General features: G+C 42.1%; 1 protein-coding gene and 1 long non-coding RNA gene across 5 annotated transcripts in view; one reads left to right on the top strand and one right to left on the bottom strand.

The window, feature by feature from the left end:
- The window catches only part of LOC101487738 (aryl hydrocarbon receptor), a 67,228-nt gene extending 46,668 nt beyond the window's left edge, over positions 1–20,560 (bottom strand). Inside the window, exons 1-3 of one of the 4 annotated variants that reach the window (XM_004571563.4) lie at positions 20,181–20,560; positions 13,251–13,438; positions 2,968–3,059 (exon numbers count right to left, since the gene is read on the bottom strand). In XM_004571563.4, coding sequence (XP_004571620.1) covers positions 2,968–3,059; positions 13,251–13,438; positions 20,181–20,221 — 321 coding nt within the window. In that variant the 5' untranslated portion in view covers positions 20,222–20,560. Of the gene's footprint in view, positions 1–2,967; positions 3,060–12,822; positions 13,439–20,180 lie in introns of those variants that run through there. The other 3 variants (XM_004571562.4, XM_076875405.1, XM_076875406.1) reach the window with 3 other exon arrangements.
- On the top strand, positions 14,400–17,024 carry LOC112436155 (uncharacterized). The gene is made up of 3 exons (XR_013093682.1): positions 14,400–14,547; positions 15,257–15,315; positions 15,606–17,024. It is a non-coding gene; the product is annotated as an uncharacterized LOC112436155 (long non-coding RNA).
- Positions 20,561–22,249: the final 1,689 nt, after the last annotated feature.

The raw sequence follows: 22,249 nt of genomic DNA, 5'->3' as shown, positions 1-22,249 counted from the left end.
GAAAGTCCAGTGTGTGTGTAAGAACCATATGTGTGGGTCAGTACTGTGTGGTGGTGTGATTGAGAGACCGTATCGCCTGCGGGAAGAAGCTCCTCCTCAGTCTCTCTGTGTTGGTCTTCAGGGAGCGGAATCGCTTTCCTGACCTCAACAGAGAGAACAGTCTGTTGTTGGGATGGCTGAGGTCCTTCACCATCTTCCTGGCCTTGGTCCAGCACCGCCTGCTGTAGATTGAGTGCAGGTCAGGGAGCTCGGAGCGGATGGTGCGCTCAGCTGACCGCACAACCCTCTGTAGAGCTCGTCTGTCCTGCATGGTGCTGTTCGCGAACCAGGTTAAGATGTTTCCCGCCAGGATGCTCTCTATGGTGCAGGAGTAAAAGTTCCTGAGCACCTTGGAGGGCAGTTGGAAGTCTCTCAAGCGTCTGAGGTGGTAGAGACGCTGTCGGGCCTTTTTCACCACGGTGTTGATGTGACAGGACCATGACAGGTCCTGCGTGATGTGAACTCCGAGGTATTTGAAGCTGTCCACTCTCTCCACTGGGCACTCGTTGATGACGGGGGTCTGGTAGTTCCTCTCCTGCTTAGTGCTGAAGTCCACTATCAGCTCCTTTGTCTTACTGACGTTTAGAAGGAGGTTGTTCCTCTGGCACCAGTTCTCCAGATTCCTAATCTCCTTCAGGTAGGCCGTCTCGTTGTTATCAGAGATCAGGCCCACCACGACGGTGTCGTCAGCAAACTTGATGGTGGTGGAGCTGGTAGTGGCCACACAGTCATATGTGTACAAAGAGTACAGCAGGGGGCTCAGAAAACACCCCTGGGGGGCTCCAGTGCTGAGAGTGGTGGAGGCTGAGACATGTCCGCCCATCCTTACTGCCTGTGGTCTGCCAGTTAGGAAGTTGGAGATCCACTGACACATAGATGAGCTGAGTCCCAGATGCTCCAGCTTGGTGGTGAGTGTGGAGGGAATTATGGTGTTAAATGCAGAGCTGTAGTCTATGAAGAGCATTTTAACATAATTCCCCCTTCTAGTGTCCAAGTGAGTGAGTGATGTGTGGAGGAGATGAGAAGCCTATTCTTTGGAGACAAACCATCATTGTTCATCTCCTCGCTTATTCTGAGGATCAGGAGCATGAGGAGCAAGTTCTCTGTGGAGCACCGCCTCCTGACTCATCTACAAATGACCTTTCATTTCTCACTTCGAACAGTTTGGGGAAACGTACAGTTATCATGTGAAAGAAGTCTGAATGTTGGAGAAAGGAGCCCGTTTCCTCAGCTCTCCTGGAATGCCAGTGTGATGCACATTGGAAGGAAGTGGGCTGGAAAATCAAAGACTGCAGCCGATCCCGAAAAGCTCCGGCAGCCAGCAAGCTTTCTTCACACACGCAGCACAGACGGCACAGAGCTCTTATCTTTCTGTTAGAAGTCAAACTGGATTTTTGATCAATAATTTCTACCTGAAATTCCAGAAAATATCCCATAACAGCATTTCTATCAGATTATCCTGTCACACTCTCCAGGTCACCTAATTTGTATTTGATTAGAGCTGAAGTCTGTGATATTTACAGTACATTTGCACAAACTGGTCCATAAAGAGGCCGTGGATTAACCAAACCAGTAACCTGGTGGATGTGAGTCCTGGGAACACTCCAGGCATTTACAGCCCGTTCTCACTCCTGAGGCGTAACATCCCGACGATTTGTCAAGTCCCAATGCGTTCCTGAGGAACGAGTTCTTATGCTACGCGCTGGCTTATGGATGAAATCCAAATATAAACACTGACTTGATGAAGACTTGAGCAGTAACGTCGTTGAAGTAGCTCCAACAGACACTGAGCCTCCTGCTGTTCGTGGCTATGAGAATGACAGTAGCGCTGTTTTCACTCATGACCCAAAGACACAAAAGTGCAAATTACTGCTCCTTTACTCATCAGCTCGCTGGCTGCAGCTGAGCAGCTCAGGCGATGTTTAGTTGCACCAGTGTGAACCGATGTGAGGATGGCAGTGAATCATCCCTCACACACTTTGTGATTTTGTCATAAAGAGGTCACTGTCATTTTTTTACACATGTCTGCCACACAAACATTTATACAAGTGTGGTTTTAAAACTTCAGGTATTTTTAAGTATAAAGAAGCTAAATCGTATTATTCCTGCACAGATGGAGTCAAACATATTTGAACAACACTGAGACGAGCAACACAGCCGTTTTAATGCAGTTCTCAAATGTACAAAAATGAAACAATGAGTCACGTGAACAGAGTAAAATGTCAAAGACAGTCTCATCGAGAGCTGAGTCCCAGAGCCTGCATGATGCTCCCAGCTGGGAATCCCTGGAACTGAATCCTAACAGCAAACTAATACTAAAGACAACATGTTTGACTAATTAATAAATAATAATATAGACAAAGGCGTCACAGTTTTGTTGCACACGGTCAGTGATGATAAAGGGCTGCTCTGTTGTAGTCATGGTGCTTTTGGTGGTTCCCTGTTGGACAACGTCTCCGACCCCATGCAGCAGACTGTGACAGCACTGAGCAGCTCCTTCAGTGGGAGACTGCGGCACCCACGGTGTGGGACGGAGAGATTTCGCAGGTCTTTCCTCCCCACTGCTGTCAGACTCCATAATAAAGACTTTAACTGATCAAGCACACACATCCATACATATGCAATAATACTAAGTGCAATAATCCTTTCTGGCATCGTTGTATTTTTACTCAGTTGTATATAGCATTCGTATTCTATTTTTATCTTATTGTATATTTTTATTCTATTTTATTCTACTGTATATAGTATATTATTTTATTCTATTCTGTACAGCTGTGTACTGTATTTATTCTTATTGTATTCTAATTTTTGCGTCATAACTTTTGCACTGTCCACTTCCTGCTGTGACAAAACAAATTTCCCACGTGTGGGACTAATAAAGGTTATCTTATCTTATCTTATCTTATCTTATCTTATCTTATAACTGACCTGCAGCAGAAGCTCACCCTCGGGCATCTTGGTATTTGTTCCTCCTGTTTTATTGTGACCATCCTTCCCTCCATTTCGATTGTTGAGGGCAACTGCAGAGAGAAACACACATGCTTCAGTCTTGTGATGCTTGCACAGCACTGCTGTTATTTTCTCCACATTAAAAGCAGGAAACACACTAACAAAGCATTGTATGCAGTTTCTATGCAATAAGCAGTTTCCTCAGGTTCAGAGCTTTTGAACTAAAATATACTGTTTTTACTTTAAAACAGAGAAGAAAGACGACAAATTCCTCCTCATCGTTGTGCAGGTGAAGCCAAAGGCAACACGTCACATCCCGACGCCGTGACAAATCGTCCGTCAGGCACTCGGAGACACGAGAGCCATTTGGAATGAATCTATACATGTAAATGTGTTTTATGTTCTGATCATGAAACACGGTTAAGGTGAGGGCTGGAGTACATGCTGGAGCGTGTTACCGCCACTAGCTGAATTCTATTGGATTCAACTGAGAATCCAAAGCATATCATCAGGACACTGAAGGGTACCTTTCGTGTTAATATGAGACACACATGACAAATCATCAGTATTACACGTTGGGAATGAGAATGCTAAACTTCATCATCTTTTCTAGTCTTTGGCTTAGAAAGAAGTTGGTGTGGAAGAATATTTGCCGATGCTTCATCCCCTGCTCTGTGTTTTTTGCGTTTGTCCATTATGCCAGCAGCGTCTAAGCATTTTTTAAAAAAAATTTATACCACACCCCCTGCAATGGCGTGCCCCCCAATTTGGGAACCACTGGCTTAGTGGGAAGTTGAAGGTTGTCAGGTCAACTACAGCTTTTCACCACGCCCCCTTTCTCTCTTTTCTTATGAACTTACAACATATTTATTAGAAACACACACATTTGATCATGTCCACCACTTTATTAACCTCACCTGTTTTCAAATGAGCAATTTATCTACAACGTTTTACTCCCATTGACTCCGATTAACCTGCCACTGTGACCACAGTTTTCACCCTACAGATGCAGCTACACTCGACTCTTTTCACAGAAGCCCTTCTTCAAAGCACACCTGGTTATCTTACCTGACGCTTCAATTTGGCTACTTGAACGTGGGAAGCTGTGGGAACATCACCAGGACTTGCTGCTTGAAGTTCATATGAAATGACTTTGGAGCGTTAAACTTTGATGTACTTTATTTCACGAAGAAATTATTTGTTAATTTGGGAGTGTTTTGGATGATAGAAAGGAGCTCTGTATGAACACTGCTGCTGCTAAACTACTGTGGTGGAAGCAGCGTGCTTGATCCCATCAGTGGGCCCCATGTCAGCACTGGCCAAATGTATCTGGCCCAGTAACTGATAGATTAAACCTGACAAACAAGCACTGACCCTGAAAATCAGGCACTCCCTCATACTTGGCGCTCTCTCTGCCGGCTCTGCAGGCAGTTTTTATTGTAATGTGTTTGTGTACAAAACGCAGACGAGAAGCTGCAAACTAAAGGTTCATGAGCGTTCCTTCAAATGTCTGCACATATGACAGCGCCTTCAGCTTATGTACAGACTGCTGAAAGGGTTGGTCTCACTCTTCTTAAACATTTTCTTTTTTAATTAATAAAAAAAAGACTCAAACCAAAATAAAAATAGAAATAGGAGACTTAGACGCACAACTGAGAAACAAGGAACGAGTATGTCAGAGTCTACCCAAGACAAAGAAAACACATTTGAGTTCAATCATTTTCTAATCCAATTATTAAAATTAGCTGAAGTGCACATTACATACAGGAGGAGCAACTACTGACGACTAACTCTACATACAGCCGCTGTCATGGTAAGTGTGGATGTGCTGGGGTTGTACATTCTACTGTGTGCGCACCCTAACTTGGTTGTGGAAGATCTGAGGAAAACTAATGTGAAACGTCTTGATGACTTACTGCTGTAAGAAACGGATATAAAAATGACTCTTAAGTTGGACACATTTGTAACAGTTTCAGTGACAGCAGACAAGCTCGCAGCTGAACACATGAACAGTAGATGGCCCTTTATGAAGAATTTCAAGAGGTCAGTATAGCTGACCCCTTTTAACAACGCTGACCCCTCACCCAGCTGGTGTGCATGCTAGCATTAGCTGATAAACTGATGGAACACGAGAAGCTGGAGAAATACCAAGGGCTCAGAGAAGAGCTCGAGAGGATGTGGAGGGTGAAGGTGACGGTGGTCCCCGTGGTAATCGGAGCACTAGGTGCGGTGACTCCCAAGCTAGGCGAGTGGCTCCAGCAGATCCCGGGAATAACATCGGAGATCTCTGTCCAGAAGAGCGCAGTCCTGGGAACAGCTAAGATACTGCAGGACCCTCAAGCTCCCAGGCCTCTGGTAGAGGACCCGAGCTTGAAGGATAAACCGCCCGCAGGGGCGAGGGGGAATTTTTTTTATATATAATAAATAAAAATCTACAGAGTTGAAATTGATTGAATGAATTCCCTGCCTTCACTACATGACGCCTGCTGAAAAGCCCTGTCACAACTTTTACACAGGCTAATCCATAAACATCAAACAGGTTTCCACTGGACTTCACTGTTTACAGTGGGGCAAAAAAGTATTTAGTCAGCCACCGATTGTGCAAGTTCCCCCTCCTAAAATGATGACAGAGGTCAGTAATTTGCACCAGAGGTACACTTCAACTGTGAGAGACAGAATGTGAAAAAAAATCCATGAATCCACATGGTAGGATTTGTAAAGAATTTATTGGTAAATCAGGGTGGAAAATAAGTATTTGGTCAATAACAAAAATACAACTCAATACTTTGTAACATAACCTTTGTTGGCAATAACAGAGGTCAAACGTTTACTATAGGTCTTTACCAGGTTTGCACACACAGTAGCTGGTATTTTGGCCCATTCCTCCATGCAGATCTTCTCGAGAGCAGTGATGTTTTGGGGCTGTCGCCGAGCAACACGGACTTTCAACTCCCGCCACAGATTTTCTATGGGGTTGAGGTCTGGAGACTGGCTAGGCCACTCCAGGACTTTCAAATGCTTCTTACGGAGCCACTCCTTTGTTGCCCGGGCGGTGTGTTTTGGATCATTGTCATGTTGGAAGACCCAGCCTCGTTTCATCTTCAAAGTTCTCACTGATGGAAGGAGGTTTTGGCTCAAAATCTCACGATACATGGCCCCATTCATTCTGTCCTTAACACGGATCAGTCGTCCTGTCCCCTTGGCAGAAAAACAGCCCCATAGCATGATGTTTCCACCCCCATGCTTCACAGTAGGTATGGTGTTCTTGGGATGCAACTCAGTATTCTTCTTCCTCCAAACACGACGAGTTGAGTTTATACCAAAAAGTTCTACTTTGGTTTCATCTGACCACATGACATTCTCCCAATCCTCTGCTGTATCATCCATGTGCTCTCTGGCAAACTTCAGACGGGCCTGGACATGCACTGGCTTCAGCAGCGGAACACGTCTGGCACTGCGGGATTTGATTCCCTGCCGTTGTAGTGTGTTACTGATGGTGACCTTTGTTACTTTGGTCCCAGCTCTCTGCAGGTCATTCACCAGGTCCCCCCGTGTGGTTCTGGGATCTTTGCTCACCGTTCTCATGATCATTTTGACCCCACGGGATGAGATCTTGCGTGGAGCCCCAGATGGAGGGAGATTATCAGTGGTCTTGTATGTCTTCCATTTTCTGATGATTGCTCCCACAGTTGATTTTTTCACACCAAGCTGCTTGCCTATTGTAGATTCACTCTTCCCAGTCTGGTGCAGGTCTACAATACTTTTCCTGGTGTCCTTCGAAAGCTCTTTGGTCTTGGCCATGGCGGAGTTTGGAGTCTGACTGTTTGAGGCTGTGGACAGGTGTCTTTTATACAGATGATGAGTTCAAACAGGTGCCATTCATACAGGTAACGAGTGGGGGACAGAAAAGCTTCTTACAGAAGACGTTACAGGTCTGTGAGAGCCAGAGATTTTCCTTGTTTGAGGTGACCAAATACTTATTTTCCACCCTGATTTACGAATAAATTCTTTACAAATCCTACCATGTGGATTCATGGATTTTTTTTTCACATTCTGTCTCTCACAGTTGAAGTGTACCTCTGGTGCAAATTACTGACCTCTGTCATCATTTTAAGTGGGGGAACTTGCACAATCGGTGGCTGACTAAATACTTTTTTGCCCCACTGTACATGACACAGCCCCACTAACCTGCCACAGCTCAGGAGTTTGGCTGCTAACGAAAACCAGTAAAAACTCACATCTTCTCTATTCTTGCTTCTCGTGAAATTTTTAACTGATTTAAATATTTTCATGAATCACACATAAAGCCCTACAGAGCCCAAATCCTTCTTACATAGCTCATGTTCTGAGCTTCCAGCTTCTCTAGTTATCCCATTAGAGACTACTGACTACTCCACTGCTTTACTTCAAATCCACGTTTCTGAGTTTGCAGCACCAAACCTTTGAAACGACATCCCTGAAGCTGTCGTTCATTTTGATTAGTACGCATACATATTAATATTTTATCACATTTTTGGCTATAATTTACAATAACATGCACTTTATAAAGTGCTACACAAATAAGGTTACAAGTTATCATAACAATAAAGTTCACATGAGTTTGACATTTTAAATAATGCACAATTTTCTGCTCTGATATTAATGTGTAATGTCAGTGAACCTTCTCCTTGTATAAATGGGCATGCAGTAATTACAATACAACCACAACCTCACAGCCTTCCTCTCTGTGCAAACAACCAAACGATCCTTTGCTTTGCATTGACAGCATTAACACAGCACAGAAAGAGTCAATGCAAAAATGAACAGTCAATGCAGCTGCCCCACTCCCACATCTACTAACACATGCTGTACACACCAGCACACATATTAGAGAAAACACGCACGCTGTGCCGCCTTCCTGGCATTAGCAGGGCTGGGGGATGGGGTTAAGCCAAGTAGGAGAAGGACAGAGGATGAGGCTGGCAGAGGGTGCTGACCCCACAGCTCTACCTTTCATTTGTGGTCAGAGAGATGACCTACAGGAAGGAGGGGGAAGCAGTGCACAGTGAAACAGGCATCATGACCTGTCACAAGACTTTGGGAATGGTCACACAGCTTACATAACAAATCCCAGAGCAGCAGTTCTGGGCTACAAAAGTGGGACAAACTGCAGATATTTGCAGCTGTGTGCCAGGTTTATGTGTTTTTCTCCTCATGGTTCATTTTTAATACAATATCAGAGGAATCCACAGGAAGACCCTGAACTTCTGTGGCCTTATCATCATGACAATTTTCATTCCTGCTTCCCTTTACTGCATCTGCCAGAAACAGCTCTTTAATAATGTTTTGCTCTCTTTATGAACATTATTCGTATTTGTTCATTTACACATATAATCCACTAAAATTAAAATGACAATAGCGTGTTCCAAGAGCCGCAGCTTATCTGAACAACAAATACCCAGCTATGGATACAACAATAGGATTATTAATGTTAATGATGACAACAATAACCATGTCTGTGGTTACCTACAGGTCCAAACATGGATGGGACGACTCAGCAACACTGGAGTGAAATCAGGTTGGCTTCCTGTCTTTAAAAAAACTGCGGGAAGCTTTCCAGGACACTGGGTCAGTTAAAGGGGACAGGAAGAGGAAAAAGGACAGAGCGTCCGGCTGTAGGCACAGACGTTTCTAAGAAACCCAGAGGCGTCTTTATTGGCTCAGTTCTGTCATCTACAATCTTATCAACCCTTTGTTTGTTGTAAACACAGTAGCAGTTGCCTCCAAGGGGATATCTTCACTATGGTAGCACAGCTGATCTAACAATTTATCCAAAAAAACAAATGGATAAATGAATAAAACAGCTGCTATGGTCACACCTACTGTGCTGTACTATATGTAGAGCATGGCTAAATGTGTGCTCTAGCCATTTAAGGACAATAGTTATAGAATTGACATCATTTTCCACATTCTGGGATTAGCTTGGAGCTCTGATAAGGCAGAAATGGATCCCCATCAATCAGGATTTGTCCCAGAAGCTCACATCCAGTCAACTGCAGGAGTTTTAAAGTAGAAGGATCGACTAACAGTGACTCCTGGCATACATGGGATTTATTTGACAGTCTTTGAAACTTGTGAAACGTTTATGCTTGTTCTTTTCTATATCACAGAAACCTAGAAAATCGAAATAAAAAGTGGCAAAGTGAATTTGCTCCACTGCCCAAACTTCCAGTCACGTTTATGACTGTAATACTAAAAGGCATATCATGCATTTTAGTAAAGCTGTTGTTGGATGTTAGTAAAGCTGACATCCATCATGAACAACCCACATCACCCACTGCATGAGTCTGTGAGTGGGCTGAGCAGCTCCTTTAGTCAGAGACTGAAACACCCTCGCTGCAGGAAGGAGCGCTTTGGCAGATCATTCATCCCAACAGCAGTTAGACTCCATAACTCCTCAATCACGATGTCATGACTCACTGGACACTGTGAACATCCACGGTCACCACTTCATGCATAATGCTTCCATGTGTACGGACATGTGCAGGTAATATGTCTGTATATGAATACATATGTATATTTAGTGTGTACATGTGTGTGTGTGTACATGTCTATACATAGGAATAGTAGTGGTACAATAGTTATGTTAAGCTATATAGTTTGTGTCTTGCATATTTCCAACCATATCCATAATCACATACTGTGTATGCTACTGTTGTATATAGTGTGTTATCTTACTTTTTTCATTGGTTGTCCTTTTTGGATTTTTGGATTTCCTTCTGTACCTGAGCTGAGGTGACGCAAAAAATTCCCCGTTTGGGATCACTAAAGTCTTATCTCATCTTATCACTGCGTCTACACTGCACGTCATCTGTGACAGGACTGCTAGAAACATGTGATCTGAACTTTTTCAAACGTTAGCTCAGACTAACGGCTGAACCTGCAGCTCAGGTGGTCGAGCAGGTCATCTGCTGATTCAGCATCTCTAACAGTGCTTGGATCCAAATGCCAGACAGCAGCTGTGAATGTGTATTTTATAGCTGAGGATACGGGGGGCGGGGGGATCCACGTGTTTGCAGCGTTAACTCACCTCTCCTCAGACTGAATGAGCCCATTGTAGCTGCTGACAATAACAAAGATGGCAGCTGGCTCGGATAATGCTGTCAGCCAGATTAAATGGGCTCTGTCAGAGCTTTGTTCAGCTCCTGTGATGCATTCAATGCCCGCTCTCAGGAGATTTTTAAAGACACCTTATTGATGTTGAAAAAAACAATACTTAATGAAGTCATAGCTCTCTTAGTGTTTAAGAGTTCCTCTTAACATCCAAGCGGGGCAGAGTGCTGAAGAAGTGGCAGCATTCCCAGAGTGCTGCTAGCTCCATGCTGTCCAGGTCATCCAGCCTCGGAAGCTTCTGACAAGTGAATTTGTGCTGTTTACATACAGCAAATTACAGCTGACTGCAGAGGCAGCCTGGAGCACTGGAGCTGCTTCCTTTATGTAAGAGCCCTGAGCTTGTTAATTACTTAGAGACTGTCCAGGAAGTAGGCTAATGCAGTTAGACAAGAGGTTTTGTCTATAGGCTACACTTTGACCTAATGCTACGGCAATCCACGATCAATAATTCACTGTGACAGCTTGAGGAGATACCAAATGCTTCTGTATGTTGCTAAATGTAGCTCCTGAACATAATTAAGGAAATACGTAAGAAAAGCACTTTGCTTTCTTTTCTTAGCGTACAGCCACGTGGCAAAACTAAGCAAAGCATTTGTGCAAACACTTTAAACATGCTCTAATCACCACAGCTGTAACCTGTGTGTCTCTACCAAACAGCCATTTCAGAACGATGCTGCCTTAAACAAACACTGCTCTGCCTCCATTTCATAAATTCTTTAAACTCCAGGGTTTCTCTCAATTATTCATGTTTTGGGAGCCACTGCATTGCAGCATTCGCCTCGAAAGATCGCCACCTAAAATAACAATGTTTTTTATGCAACACATACCAAACACAGTTCTTAATCCCCATATATGTGAAGTCACACAGACACAGGTCTTAATGAAATAATGAGAACCTGTCGCTGTGATGAAGTCATCAGAAGAAGGCAGTGGGTTCTTGTTCTTGTGGTGCTCTGAGATGATCTGCGAGCTGTTGGGCAACACCAAAAGAGTAGCTTGACTGTTGTGACACAATCATCATGGCTGAAAATAACTGAGGACATTTAAAAACAGCTGCTGCTTTCTGTTCACAATAACGACACATAAAAACAAATTCCAGTTTGTTTCTATCTGGTCTTTAAGTCTGAAGTCATTAGCCGTTTTCAGGTCCAAACTCCGCTTCAGGTCCCAAAGTCAAACGAGCACGGCAACATCACTGAGAGTCACAAACTGTCAATTCTTTCATCTGTAATAAAATCATCAGCATTGCTGCTTTACCAGGTGTAACAATGAAGTTTAACATCCAGACATCCATGAAAACAGGATTTATTACATTTAACAGAGATGAAGTTAGCAGGAAGTTAGCTCGCTAGCTTCCACCTAAACATGATATAGCATGTTCTGACTGAGAGATTTCTGTAAATACTCAAACGTACAGCTCTGCTATCACTTCCAGCATAAATGAAGACAGAAAACTAAACAGCAGTGACATTTGTAGGGTTACTGAAGTTGGGCTAGCTGCTATATAACGATGTGCTAGCAACACAGCTACGTTAGCATAGCATAAACACAGTGAAGCTAGAGGATGAACGCTAACCTTTTTCCACTCGATAAAAGTTAACGTGAGGGATTCTGGTGGTTAGAGACAAATGTAATCGCATGGCAGGATGCTGTAAACGGACCAAACTCCAGTCAGGAGAACAACTGAGATAATCCATCCACAATACGAGGTTAGTCATTCATATACTGCTGCATGGGCTGTAGTTACATCGGAGGGGTTTAAAAACTGAGCTTTAAAATGAACAGTGGTAATTAATAAACACAGAGTAGTTTGGACCCAGAAGCAGAGTTCATATGTCATCAACAACCGGATTGGTTCACAGGGAAGCAGTGGTTAAGACAGCAAGAGGGTCCTGGTTCAAACTCCAGTCGCAGTTTGTAGTACCAAAAAGACATGAGTACAGATAGAAACAGCAGTCTTCTCTCAACTCTACTGGTTCTGAGTGAAAGACCCTTCAAAGAGGATATTACTGTTCTAACTTAAATAGATGCTATTTTTGATTTTTTTAAATATTAATATTTATTCCCCCTCCTCTTTACAATTTCAATAATATTCTACACTATCCGTTTCCACAGAAGTTGGCCTTATTTCCTTGGTGTTGTGGTGATGTAGTGAAGTGGAACAAGGTCCAAGGACCTAATCAGAACCAGCTCCAGGGATTTTCACCAAAACAAACAAACAAACAAACAAAGTGCAAAGCTGTTCTGCAAACCTTTCACCATCAGTTGCTGAGTAAAGGTCTAACTACAAGAAATCCACCAGTGACATTTCACATTTTTCTAACTTTTTTTATAGCTGTGAAACAACAACTGTATTTTTGATCAGTCCAGTTCATCTGTTACTTTTTTATCAGAGGATTTTACCATGCATACAGATTTCCATCAGCTCATTCTGCACTTTGCAAAATATTCACCTGTTTACAAATGTGCAGACTATTATACGCATTATTGTCATTGTGCAGTGCATACTATGGTTCTGTCTTTATTCCAGCACAGGATTAATACTATATCCATCTGTGAATGGATGAACATCTCACGGCCCATCTGTGCAGAGCTGTACATTGTTGTTATTTAGTGTATGTGTCTTTTCACGGCTGTTTTTACACAGCACCTGTCATCCACCAGGTGTGGAGCCAGTTTTACCTTAATGCCTTATGAGAACTAGTCCATGAATGTTGCATAGCTTTACACAGCAGCAGCTGGACTCATTTTCATGGGAAGAAATCCACAGAGGAGAGAATGTGAAATTCTACCCATCAGTTTCTTGCAGTAGTCTCTCCCACAGCCACCAGCTTCAGTGGTTTTAGGGCCCAGACAGTTTCTGGTAATAGCATCAGGGAACCTCTTTTTACACTGGAAGTCGATATCCAAAGGTCCAAATATAAGGCAAGTGTTGGCTTTGGCATTTGTCCTGCTTTCAATCACTGCGCTGAGCTACGCTAACCATTTAGGAATCATATGTTTTATAGAGAAATACCAAAAACCTTTCACTTTCTGGGAGAAGAGTTTGTGACTTACAAAATGAATGTCTACTGCTTAATGCCATTGCTGCGATCAGAAGGTAACTTTACCAGAGAAGAAACTCTTGGCTCGTAGGTAGCTGACACTTAGGCGGAGGATGGACAGTTTATCCAGACTGGCAGTGACCTCTTCAGGAAACGGCAGCAGACTGGCCAGCCGCTCCAGCTCCCCGTTTAGCCTGTCTCTATGTCGTTTAGATGGATTGGACTTGGATCCCGCAGTTGGTGGTTGCTTCACCCTGATTAGAAAGCAAACAAGAACCATTGGTATTGCTGTAGGTAGATTAGATCTGGTTCTTCGTGTATGCAGCCTGTCTTCTGTATTATTTTTACGTGTAGACTCGCTGTGTATCAAAGACAGACATTGCTCTGGGTCTCAAAAGTGTGGTCAAGTAAAGAAGTCCCTTAAAAATCGACTTTCATTCCAATAATCAGCAGAGAGCGACCACTCCAACAAGACCTCGGGAAACTCTTTCTGACAGCAGATGTAAAATGTGCTTAATACAGATAATAAAGACATAAAAACCCTGCATATGTTTACAGTGCAGTAAGACAGTTTATTGTCTCAATCACTTGGTTAAACTCTAAACTAAGCAAAGTGAATCACATTCTGTGACTTCAAGTGACGATGGGTGAAATAAGTGCCTGTGGTGCGAAGCAGGCAGCCTGAGACCCACTTTTCTCTGCTTCCAAACGAGTGACAGACGTGACCTTGAAGCCGTCACCTTCAAAATGATGCACGACAAGTGATGTGTTTTTGGTGTGTTGGAGCTTTACTGACGACAGCGTGCAAATAATATTGTACAGCGGAAAGATAAAGTAGGGTGTGATTGAAGGTAGGTCTACCTTCAATCATTACTATATAAGTGAATTGTGTACCTTGGCTTCTCAGTCTCCTGTCACATTTCAAAAAGCCAAGATGGTGGCCTAATGCACTCCTAGCCTGCGCAGGTTGTTCTTTTATGAACGGTCTATGGTTTTCCAGCCTGCACAGTAAGCAAACACTGGGATTTGTTGTGTGAAGTAATCCTTTAACAACACCCATCTTAATCTATCTGGCTGTGACTGAAACCAACAAGCTTTCAGTTCAATCAGATTTGAATCGTTTCTTCCAAGCGACGTGTAACCCATATCATCTACTCCCTGTCACATGACCCACGTCAGCTGATTTGAGGTCCCTCTCCTGATTGGCTCCTTCCACGTCGCGGCAACTCTGAAAACCGGCTGTGGAGGGATACTTCCGGGTTCGACTCCTGCTGTGGCTGTAAGCTCGTGGCGTTTAGAACGGCGTTGGAAAACAAAGCGTTTTCTCCTCTCAATTCATCTATAAACTCATTTCACCTCAGCGGTAAGTGTCCTTAATATCTACCAAAAACAACCTTTTGGTTGTCAGTAACCAGTCGATCGTTTTCGCGATTAAAAAATGACTTTGTTCGGCGGCGTTCCCATCGCGAGCAGAACTCCGGTTCAAAAACCGCTGTTTTTGAACACTTTTATTTACTTAAGCATTTTAATTGGCTTACTTTAAAACAAAGTGTGATTGAATGATTATTGTTGTGTTGCCTTGAATTCGGCTATGCTGTCAGACAGTTTCTTTATTGTTTTTGTATTTTTGTAGCGAACGCTACTGGAATGTATAGATTAAGCTACGTAGCCAAGATGATTAATAATTTAACTGTTGTACATTGGTGGATGATGATGATTCATGATTTGCATCGTTACATAGACTTGCAGAAAAATATATTTGTTTACCGGTAAACTGAATCGAACTTGATGTGCTAATGGACATTTTTCTGACCTACGTGTAACCCAGAGTAATTTCCTGCACTAATTTCCTGCCATTGAACGCATCACAAATAAATAACTCCAACCACATGACTTTGCTCAGCCAATCGGATGGCATGTAGGTCATAGTAAGCCTGTCCCGGCTTCCTCCCGTCAGATGCGTGGAGGCAAGCCAGGTGACAGAGCTGTTGCAGGTGTGTATTGGCAAACATTTGCTTTTCCCGTTTTAATGCATTTTTTTTTTTTAACACAAACTAACTTATGCAACTTAGATGCTGATTACTGTGAGCCAGAGCCATAATGTTGTTGTGCACTGAACAGAACGGAATTGGTGAGTTTGAACTTTTAATTGACTGTTTGTATTGCTACCAGCTGACGCTAATTGGCTGCTGCCGGTCCAAACAATTTGATTTTGATTTGACCGATAGTTGTTGAATAACGAATGTTGTGGAGCTATATAGTATGTATGTAGCAGTTGAAATGTTTCAGTTAAATCCTTATTGGTTATATTATATTTAACCAATTATTTATTTATAAATTGTGTGCACAGGAACAAGAATAACTTAATGTATTTAGCTTAATTGGCTGTGACTTCTTATTGGCCTTGTTTATTTAATGCAGGCCAGGTGAACCTTTGGGGTATGAAAGAGGATGGCGAGCCAATGAAGGGCTAGGAGCAGGACTCATTCTGCAATTGAAGCTTCCACTGGTTGGGTAGGAAGCTATCAAAGACAACGCTCTGTCCCCATTTTCCAAATGCACTGATTTCTGCAATCATACACACCATTCCCCTCATTTCTGGACAATAGCGCTTGGACATCTCTCATGGACATTCAGATAAAACTCATGGACTTCAGTGTGGATCAGTGGATTTGATATTAACATGTGGTGTTTATGGGGGAACCGTTTTTTGAAAATGTGTATTGCTTGGTATAAGCCAGAAGAATCTGCTTAGTTGTCTTTGTGCACCCTCACTGGGTTTTGATTAATTGGATAGCTGCAGCAGGAGTGATTATTTAAGTTTTTCTTTTGTTATTTTTCTTTGGGGTTTGGTTAAATACATGGTACCTGCAAAAACATTTTTGTGTTGTGTGTGTTTATTAATTACTGCCCATCAGCTCCAGTAGCATTCCTAAATCTTCTGATTAATGATAACCATAATATTTCACTCAATCCCTAGCCTGTATTAATTCATTAGCGCTTCATCAGTGTTACATACAGGTCAGGTTTTTTGTCCCCCTTTGAATTGATCTTCTTCATATTGAAGTGGCGAGCCGGTAGGACCATTCTTTGTTTTGTTTTTGTTTTGTTTTTCCCCCCACTTTGCCGTCTTTGGATTACGGACATATTTCCCCATTGTATGAAGATGGACCCTAAGGAGGAATACCTTAAAAGTGAACTTTAAAAATAATATTTTGCCCTTTAAGTTACAAAGAGTATTTTTAATGTGTTCAGGGGGAGAAGATAGTAGAAGGAAATTTTATTTTAAGCATCAGTTAGCTAGGACAACACAAAGATTAATGAGTGCAACGGTTAGGGGTATACGACTGTGGAACTCCATTATAATTTAAAGAATTGTATAAGTTTACATTGTTTTAAAAAGTGTTACATGCTTAAAACGATAACTCAATATGAAGAATGCGAATGAAATTGGAGTTCATTGAAAAAGGATCCTTTTATAATTTTTATTTTATTTTTCTCCTTGTTACTATGTGGAGTGGTGTATATTCTCATTGTAAATTTGTAGTTTGGTTTGTGTTAGGACCGGAGAGAAATGTTAATATTACTTTGTTCCCTGATTTTTGGTGTCCACTTGTAATCCGGTTGTTCAGTCTGACGTCACTAGCCGTGTCTGAGCCTAAACTCCGCTGCAGGTCCATATATCAAACGATCACTATGGCATTACTGAGAGTTGAAAAACTGTCTAAAGTCTTTCATCTTTAATAAAATGATCAGCGTTCTGCTCTACCAGGTGTAACAATTGAGTTTAACATCCAGGCATCCATGAAAACGGAATTTATTACATTAAACGGAGTTAGAAGTTAGAAGCTAGCGAGCTAACTCCCTGCTATCTAAATACAATATAGCATGTCCTGACTGCCGGGTTTTGGAAACAAATTCAAACATACAGCTCTGCTATCACTTCCAGCATAAATGAAGACAGAAAACTAAACAGCAGTGATGTTTGTAGGGTTACTGAAGTTGGGCTAGCTGGTATATAATGATGTGCTACGTGACCGCTAGCGACACAGCTATGTTAGCATAACATAAACAAGCTAACTTTTTTCCACTCGATAAAAGTTAACGTGAGTGTTCTCGGTGGTCAGGAACAAATGTAATCGCATGGCAGGATGCTGTAAAAGGACCAAACTTCAGCCAGGAGAACAACTGAGATAATCCATCCACAATACGAGGTTAGTCATTCATATACTGCTGCATGGGCTGGGCTGTAGTTACATCCTAAGGTTTTAAAAACTGAGCTTAAATAAATGATTGGCGGTAATAAAAGCCGAGGGAGATCAACAGTGATCACTGACTGTTTTAGGAGCTTTTTGAGATCAAATAGAAGAAAATACAAAACATTAAACATGTTAACAACACAAAAGCCATATTAAACGCAGACTACTTTAGACCCGGAAGTAGGATTCGTCGCGTCATCACTGAACAACCGGATAGAAGTTGGATTGTAGATAGGGGGCGGGGTTTAATAAGAATATTTTCTTCTTCCTGCTCCTTTTCACACATGGTTGTAGTGCTTTATTGATAGAAAGTGTGTTGGTTTGTTTGATCTGTTGTACCAAGTGTGAAATAAATGAAATGAAAAGGACTCTTGCACAGAAATCACAGCTTTGATTTATTACTTAATTGTGGGCATTTGTTGTGTGTTTTATTTTTCTTCCATTTCCCCTTTCCCCTATTTAATATATTTTTGGTACAAGACATTGCAGTCTTTGGTCTCATCATTCACACCATCTAGGCTCCATAAAGAACTCTTTCTTCTGCGCGTCAGTCAGTAAACTCATCCATTGCAATAAAACGAGCCCTTCAATAACTTTGCGTTACAGACGTGTTTATTTGCGGCTGTAACTGGTGCTTTCAGACTTCAGTACAAACTGGATGATTAACCAGATGCAAAGAAAGAAAGCTGACAGATCCTAATGTGAGACATCACAGAGCTCAAAGTAAAGAGTACTTTATCCTACATGCCTTCTTTCTATACTGTACTGTCATAAAGGAACATGGTAATACGTGACTTTATTGTTCTAATGTTAAAAAATCCAGTAACTGATAATGTGGATGGTCTTGTGTGTGTGTGTGTGTGTGTGTGTGTGTGGTTTTTTTTTTTTTTTTTTTTTTAAAAAGAGCAGCCAATCACATGCTCTGAACTTCAGTGCTGGGTGGGCCTCCCTGTCGGCCTACATTTAAAACACTGAACGTTTCTTTACTTCAATTCCAAATCAAAGCTGAAGTTTCACATGTTTTTGGTTTTTTCCACACTAGCATGGCAACGATGCGAGTATAATACGACTACAACGACCTCTCCTAACGTCACAACACATGGATGGATGGAGATCTGTTTATCCTGCACATCAGCGATAGTAGCTTGATATGCAGGCTTGTCTTTTTCCTCTCCCCGTCTCCGTTCAGTGCTGCACCACGTTGTTATTTTCACTCAAATTCATTCTCTGATTTGATATTTTCTGAGTCACTTGAGTCAGATAAACATTCAGCGTTGCTCAGTCGGGAAATGTGTTTGCGTGGAATCATCACGCGTCATGTTCTCAGAGTTAAACAAGCTCGGGGAGTCAGGAAGTCTGTCCCTGTTTCAACACAAATGTAACCGAATGCTCATCTCAGTGACAGTACGTGTCAGCAAGAGGAGAATTATAGGCTGTGTTTAGGAACTTTACTGACACTGAGGCCGTTTTCAAGAATTATGCTGCACCACTGATCCGTTTCTGAGCTTGAGTTCTCTCACATTCATGGGAGTCAAAGTCATTTCAGTTCTTAGGCCTGACCAGCGAAACCACAGTAACCTAGAAGTGCTCAGTGTTCTCATTTGCTTCTGCAAAGAGGACTGGGCCACAGTTCCTCCACAGCAAAGTGAAACGGTCATTGCCACTTATCACAAACACTTGGTTCAGGGAACGATTACATTTTCCACACAGGGCCGGTTGGTTTGGTTCGCTACTTTCCTTTAATTCATGAAATCATCACCTAACAATTGCATTTTGTATTAACTGGATTCTGCAGTCAGATAAACATTCAGCCTGTTTAACCCTGACAACAAGTCCGGTTTGTCTGATATTAACATTTATTCGATAAACACGCTAAAAGCTGAGAAATGCGGAAGGGGGGAAATGGTTTTATAGCAGCGCATTAGCGGAGAACTGAATGCAGATGTAACGATTTTAGATATGATGACTAATTTTTAAATAATTCTCCCGCAGCTTTCCCAGAGTCGGATCACATCCGAGCAGAACAAAGGCCTGCGGAGGATGCAGATCATCTCGGTGCCGTTTCCCACAGTTTAGAGACTGAGCGTTTAAAGCTGGAGTGTGACCGTGACGCCACTGACCGCTTGGAATCTATTTTAAAAGATTATTATTATTATTATTATTATTATATATTTTTTATTATTTTTATTTTTTTGTACTGAAAGGTTCGTGAGTGTTTGAGTCGCGTTAATGCGATTAAAAACAGATTAGGGCCTCTTACCAAAGGCCTTTTTATAAAAAGATTTGAAATGAAATGAAGCCGAGTTTTACTGAAGCAACAACATAAAAACCGAAGATATCTTCAATATCCCTGCAAAAGGAAACGAAAGGGGGAAAACGGCCCAGCTGGTTGTTTGAAGGGCGTTTGACAGAAAATAGCCGAGCAGTCGTCCCGTAAGCCTCGAGGCCTGGAAAACGTTGGGACAATAAAATAATTCATGTACAATAATTCACACAAGTGTGGCGTTATCATTAACAGACAGAAATCATGTTAAAGAATGAGGCCACAGCTGCAGGCCTGCGATAATCCGCACTGAACATCCACCGACCTGATTCAGCATCGTCAGCAAACACCGATTTGTTTCCATGAATTTAGGACGACAAAGAAACAAATCTTAATTACGAAACACAATAAATGTCACGTGGATGTTAGAATAGACGGAGGGAAACCTTCAAAGATGAAACGAGAGAAACTTACACTCGCTGAACGGGTTTTCTCCTCTTGCGTCCTGCATACATGGCTGTTACTCTTACGGAAGCCTCTGGAGAATCCGTCTTTCTGCGCTACATGTGCAGAAACTCTGCTTTTATCCTCCGCATCAACTGGAAAAGCAGGATCGTCAAATTAAAATATGTGATAAAGAATCCGACCTGCCATAAACGAGAACATTCAGCTCCGCCTAAACATCAACTTGTTATGAGTGAGAAAGCAACGCAGTTTTGCTCCTGAGGAAAAGGAGTGCGCACTCTGCTCCACTTTCCAACTGCAGCTCAAAGACGCGCTCCCGGTATTCCCATTTACTCAGCAGTGTCCGCCAATTAGGCTGGACAGCAGTTACGAGATGGACAGCGGGTGCGCGCATTCCACTGGCGGGTACGCCCCATGCAAATTTCTAACGGATGCGCGCTTCATGGGATTCGCCTTAAATGCAGTTTGGGCAGCGGGGATGCGTGTGGGAAACGTGCGCGTGCACATAGGAGAGTCTCCTGGAAACACTAGCACGGCGAGTTCACGCAAGCGCGTTCCCGAGCGAGTCCTGGCGTCCAATCAGCGCACAAAGCAGACGCGGAGGGTTATGCGGAGGCTGAATGTGGGACATGGGTCAGACTCATATAAGTCAGGGAGTTTATGCGGACGTTGATAACGTCTGTGATGGGACAGAGGGACGAACGTGAGCGCAGAGACACAATATTACCGCAAAGAGATGGAAAGATACAGAGAGGGGAAAAGGATTCAAATAAGAAAGACAACGTGGAAAACAGAGTGTTGGCAGACAATCAAATAATTACATCATTTCTGAAAGAAATAATTAATATACCTTAATGCTCGTTAATAGTGTCATTGTTTAAGTTACGTTGAGTAATTTGAAAAAAATTATTTTGTGGCTCATTTTCATTATTCTGTTTTCCATGATTTCATCATTTTGCTTGTTAACCTGCTGGTGCAGCTCAGGATGTGACGTTTTGTCAAAGCTGTCCAGATTTACCACTAACGAGAGAGCTTGAAAATTATGTGCAAAACAACATACGAAATCAAAATTGAGGGGAAGAACATTACCACTTATTTTGAAACTAAAGGAAAAAAAATATGTGCCAATAAACTCAACCCCTTCATTTAATTTGTTTTTGATTGAAATTGAATATTACTTAAACTCTCTTAAATTAACTTCATTCAGAAATGTTTAACGAATGAGCTGTCACGGATACAACTTTCAAGTACAAAGTTGTTATGTTTTTCCCTCTCCTTTATTTATTTATCCTTCTTATTTCTTTGTACTCTATATTGTTACTCTTATTTGCCCTCTATGTTTACTGTACAAACTGAACTGGAATGACTGGCTGTTCACTTTATAATTTCAAATAAAGTTCGAGGAGGAAAAAAAAAAAGATTTACCACTAACGTCCAATCAAATTCTCTCATTCTCAAGTGTTTTATTATAGAATATATAGTTACATAATTACAATGTGAAGAATTAAAATCGCTCTGACTTTGCAAATGTTTTTAAGACACTGTTAATAATAATTAAATGAAAAATGCTCTGATCTGTTTCCAAGCAAAATGTAATTTTAAATAAATTCAATTGAAATTTGATTAAAAGTATTTCATTGAGCTAATCCACCGTCAACCACAAAGATATATTGTTTTACCTTAAAGCTGTGCTCAGTTACTAATAACTCTGTGATGAACAGGTTTTTTCTCTCTCTCAGGGCCGCAGTAGGAATTGTATCTCCTCACAAACTGAGCCCTCAGACGGAGGCTGTGTCCCAATTGAGAGACCGCACGCTTCAAGTACGCATTTTGAGTGCGATTACGTCACCGCCACGCGACGACGGCTGTGCCAATTCAAAGTGTACTTCAAACAAAATGCGTACTGCAAATGCGCCGTCGATTTCCCGAAATATATAAAACGTGGGCTGTATCCCAATTCAGGGTCTCCAGCCTTAAAGGCTGCATTTTAAGGCCGATTACGTCACAGTTGCGCGCCGAAGGCTGTCCCAATTCAAAGGCTGCTCGAAATACGGCCCTCAAATGCGTCCTTCATTTCC

The sequence above is a fragment of the Maylandia zebra genome, linkage group LG16, assembly GCF_041146795.1.
Source record: "Maylandia zebra isolate NMK-2024a linkage group LG16, Mzebra_GT3a, whole genome shotgun sequence".
NCBI classification, from domain to species: Eukaryota; Metazoa; Chordata; class Actinopteri; order Cichliformes; family Cichlidae; genus Maylandia; species Maylandia zebra.
Note: the sequence above shows the minus strand (reverse complement) of the source record. Positions and strands in the feature narration are given on the sequence as shown.